This window comes from Poecilia formosa, unplaced genomic scaffold (genome assembly GCF_000485575.1).
Source record: "Poecilia formosa unplaced genomic scaffold, Poecilia_formosa-5.1.2 Scaffold1086, whole genome shotgun sequence".
Taxonomy (NCBI): Eukaryota; Metazoa; Chordata; class Actinopteri; order Cyprinodontiformes; family Poeciliidae; genus Poecilia; species Poecilia formosa.
Window position 1 is genome coordinate 23,820 of NW_006801025.1, and position 4,595 is coordinate 28,414.

At 38.2% G+C, this 4,595-nt stretch overlaps 1 protein-coding gene across 1 annotated transcript; it reads left to right on the forward strand.

Moving 5' to 3' along the window:
* Positions 1 to 3,849, forward strand: LOC103132496 (uncharacterized). Its single transcript, XM_016667423.1, has 6 exons — positions 1 to 109; positions 1,098 to 1,264; positions 1,582 to 1,702; positions 1,751 to 2,088; positions 2,167 to 2,227; positions 3,551 to 3,849. The coding sequence occupies exons 2-6, from the start codon at positions 1,105 to 1,107 to the stop codon at positions 3,618 to 3,620; spliced, it is 750 nt and encodes a 249-aa protein (XP_016522909.1). The 5' UTR covers positions 1 to 109; positions 1,098 to 1,104; the 3' UTR covers positions 3,621 to 3,849.
* Positions 3,850 to 4,595: the final 746 nt, after the last annotated feature.

A 4,595-nucleotide genomic window follows, 5' to 3' on the forward strand; every position in this document is an offset into this window, starting at 1 on the left:
GGCAGTAAAACAGGTTAGTCTGCACCAGAATATATAAAGCAGCAACTGTTGAAGGTTTATTATCCTCTGAACTTCCATCAGGAGACAGTCTACCAGCAGGACGAGTAAAGTAAGGACTCTACTCTCTGTTGTAGCTGTAAAACATGATTAATTTGGTCATTTATATCTTTAAAAATGTCCTTTAAGTGATCCATTATGTTGCATATATCACAACATGCATGCTTTTCTCGTGATCTGTTTTTAATATGCTTGGATTGATTCTGTGAGACACAAACTGTTGCCTGACACCAAGATGTCAACAGAAAAACATTTAATTGATGTGGGTTTATTTAGATTGGTAATTCAGTCCATAATGAGGTTATTTATGGTATTTTTCCTCAGAGTCACACAAATTTAACACTTTCTTTGTATATACTCTTGATTTCTATCATATTTTGATGCTCAACTATTTAAAAAAGTACACTCACGTAGCAGCTAATAAAAATCACAATAGAGAATAACGTGATACTTTCCAGTAACTTCATAATGGTTTCATAATTTAACTAAGTTTTGAGACAATAATATAATTTTCCAAGTAATATAATAAGTTATTTCATTCTTGAATAGTTTTTAATTATGTATAGCATTAAGATAATATAAGTAAATTACAAGTTCGCTTTCTGAGTTTTTTCACTTTCCACTAAGAGATCTCATTGCCAAACGTGCTAACAAGTAATTAAATATTCCTCCATACGTGAAATCACAAATTTACATATATAAACAAATAAAGAGTATTCTAAATAAATGGCTTGTATAGCATTAATCCTCCTCAACCTTCATTAAGGAGAATGATTGCTATTGAATATGTGGCCTATGGTACATAATATAACAATTTTTGATGAACAAAAAACAAGTAAAAATATTATTTTCAAGCAATGTTGTCCTAATGATGTTTTAAACATCTGCCAGCAGGATTTATTCTACTTAAAGGTTTTTTTTCATGCTACTCCAATAATGGAAGATGTTATTGGCAAAATGTTATTTTTGTTGTTGGCTTAAATAAGACTAGGAGGCTATTAGTGAATTGCAAAATAATTTGTTACTCTCTCCTCTGACAGAGCGAACATGAAGCTGGGCTTGGTGTTGGTGCTGGTTGTGGCGGCACTGCTGCCCGACCTCTTTGAGAGTCGAACTGTCACCAAATGTGAGCTGAAGGAAAAACTTCAGGACAAAATCTACCTGCCTAGAAAGCTTAGGAGGCATAGGGATGAAGTCCTGTCACTAAGTAAGTAGTATTTATTAAAGATGTCATGGAAGAAGTTGGATTGTGTCAAAGAAACATGATGAGAAGATGTTTGCTTTAGAATCAGAAGAGAAAGAGTTTTCATTGGACTGTTTTAGTTCAGAAGGGTGTGGAGTTTAAAAAGATCTGCTGTCTTCTGCAAGAAATGTTCCTTCCTGCTTCCCGGCAGACAGAACCAAACCGCATACCATTAATTCTTGAACGTCAGTGACTTGTGCTGATGATAATCATTCTTCTGATCTGCTTTTCTTGTTCCTTGTTTCCTCTTTGCACCTGCGTACGTGACTGGTTTGCTGCAGTTATCTGTGAGGTCAGCAGGCAGTCCAATCTGAGCACCAGCCTGGTCAACGTAGACGGTTTCCGCTTTTCCATGACCACAGCCCTGCCAACAACCGAGGGAATGGAACCAGAGACCGAAGCCATGACAGTGGCTCCTACTGCTCCCCCTGCTCCTGTTACGACTACTACCACTACTACTACCACCACGACTGCTGGACCCGTTTCCTCAATGTTGACCACAGCAGCTGGTGGCAGCAGAAAAAAGCGAAGGGCCTCCAGAAGAAGGCATAAATCAGAGGAATCACAGGAATCACTGAATGACATGGAAAACAAGTTTGATGAGGAAGAGATGGAGAGAGATGATGAACGCCTCAGCAAGGAGAGCAGCTCAGAGGAGGGCGGATCCTCACACCCCAAGATTACGCTCTGGTCCCTTGGCTACTACGGTATCTTCCAGCTGAGGGACAGCCTCTTCTGTGATTCTGGTTACCGCTGGTCCAAAAATCTGTGTGGGAAATCTTGCACAGGTGAGTTTCAGACGCAGTGACAAGTGGAAATATTTGATGTGTTTTGCATGTTATTAATGTTTCTTTCTCCCTCTAAAGATTTCACTGACGACGACATAACCGATGACATTGACTGCTTCGTCAGCACTAACTACCACTGGTAAGCCGAAATAAAGTCAGCATTTCAAAATGTTTACTAAAATAGTCCGCGTTGATCAAACTCCTGTTTGATTGCCAAGAAAATCCAGTTCGTTTGGGGAGGTGTGAATACGCAATCAAACTCTGATGAGGACCAAAGAAGCGAATTCTAGTCCATGTAAAATCCTAGGTCTCTGTTCGGTTCTGTTTTGCCCAGTTTGAATGCATTTGTGAATACAAGTGGAGCAGAGACTGCTCCAAAAGCAGGAAGTGAACTTTAGTGCAGGGCATTCTGGGTAAATACAACCAAAACAAATGTGCAAGGAATAATGGCTGCTAGTCTGCAGACGAAGACACAAGAGAAATCCTACAACCTGACACAACTCCACTATTGTTTATATTCTGTAAAGAAGAAATCGTGCCCAATGTCTCCTTCAGATGCTTTCGTGTCGTTTCCTTCAGTGGTTCTTGGTGCAAAGCATTTGTTTGGTTTGAAAGCCAACTGCACCAGCTGAAAATGAAACAACTGTTGTTATTTTGGTCCCCAATCAAACCGACTCTACCGGACTATCATGGGGTAAAACACCCTTAGTTAAAACCAACTAATTTAATACGTCATTAAAAAGTGTTTTCACCAATTGTTCCTGACAGAACTGATTGATTTGTGCCCAAGTTTAAACTTTCTGGACGATGTTTTGAGCTGCTAATTCAATATTTCCACATAATGTTCTTTCCTAATGATGCCATCTATTTTATGAAGTGCACCAGTTCCTCCTGCTGCTTTACACAAACACAAATTGATGCTGCTACAGTCATGCTGCTCAGTTTGGTTTTAATCTTCTTAAATTTTATATTGATAGACATTTCTTATATGTTATGCTTCAGTATAATTTTTTGAAGAGATTAACATTGGACAATTAGGCATCTGGATTTGGATTACCTTGGGATTAACCACTCTGTGGAAACACACAATGCCCTTTTGATATTTTGTCTTATTTATTTTTATTTTTCCATGATGTCGTTTGAGGAGTCAATGTGTTTACGGTGTTTCCTTCAAATAAACCCAAAGGTGTTCAATCAATTCACTCAGATGTTGAGAGCCTTTATAAACTAGGACACTATAACCCTCCCCAACTTCTACCTAAAGTTGTAGCTTTAATAATCCATGGGAATACGTGCTTATTTGGCATTTAACACATACACAATTATCGGATTAATTCTAACGGACCTGATTCGGATCCTTCACGTTGTCTTTGTGTCCTGATAAAGTTTTATATGTTTTTGTTCTCTGACATTTATAAGCAGATTTTTGCTGTTACTTTAACGGTTTTTAATTGTTCAACAGGTACATCTTCAGGAGCATCTCCCATCAGTGCTTCAAACAGAGGAAAACCTTCCTCCAAGATTGCTCCTAAGGCTCTGAGAGCATGTTTTCTGCCACCAGGTGTAACTCCACCATAAGACGACTTGCATTCTGAAGTATTACTTTCTTTCCATTGTTGATTACTGTAATTGCTTTCTTTAAACCATAGAGATAAAAACATTGGAGCAGTTTGATTTTGGGTTTTCTTTTTTGGGTTATTTGATGATGATATATCTAATAACTAATCAATAAAGACAATAAAGGTGAAAGGTTGGCTGTGAGTTTGTGTGATTGCTTCATAATTTCTGATGGTCTGACTGGTTCTTGTAATATCAGAACACATACTGATATACTGATTAATGTAATGACTTTTAGATAAAATAAAAGGACAATAAAGTAAATTTAAAAACCACCCATTGAATTTCCATCCAAAGTGAAATCTTAGTTGTGTAATTTAAGGATCTTTATTGCATCTTAAATCGCCTGATCTTGAATAGTGATTGACCAGAGGAGGGTGAAGCGTGTTGCCCAACGGCGCAACAGCAGAGGTGGACAGAGCAGGGATCAAACCCACCAACTAGAGGACCAAGTCCTATCATTGTCATCGTTCCAATGTTGCCATGAAGGTTTGAATTGCAACTGTTTGTGTTCTGTTTTCTTTTCCTGTGCATATTCCTTTGTTCTCGCTTGGCATTTCACATAGAAATGCCTTCATGCACAATATCAGTTTTTCCCTACAAAATATCTCTAGGTGGAATCCTTGTGTGATAACTTCATTAATTCAAGACTAGATCTAGTAGCATCAAAGTAGGCAGGCTATGTTTCTGAGTACCAACGTGTTTCTACGACCCTGCAGGTGTGTGTGTGGTCGTGTGGACATAAATGTGCTTGTGTTAAGTGGTTCGTTTTTCTAAAATATCAGCACTAACACTTACCTTTGAAAAGAAAGAGGCAAAAAAATGGAGGAAATTTTGTGAAAAAGAACGTACCGAGGATAAGGAAGAAGGAAGCGATGATAGCGATTAGG

Bases quoted from the DNA above. Each gene is read 5' to 3' on its own strand.
- LOC103132496 (XM_016667423.1), top strand. From the start codon at position 1,105: ATGAAGCTGGGCTTGGTGTTGGTGCTGGTTGTGGCGGCACTGCTGCCC. The intron at 2,089-2,166 runs GTGAGTTTCAGA...CTCCCTCTAAAG, and splicing joins GTGTGGGAAATCTTGCACAG to ATTTCACTGACGACGACATA. The intron at 2,228-3,550 runs GTAAGCCGAAAT...ATTGTTCAACAG, and splicing joins GTCAGCACTAACTACCACTG to GTACATCTTCAGGAGCATCT.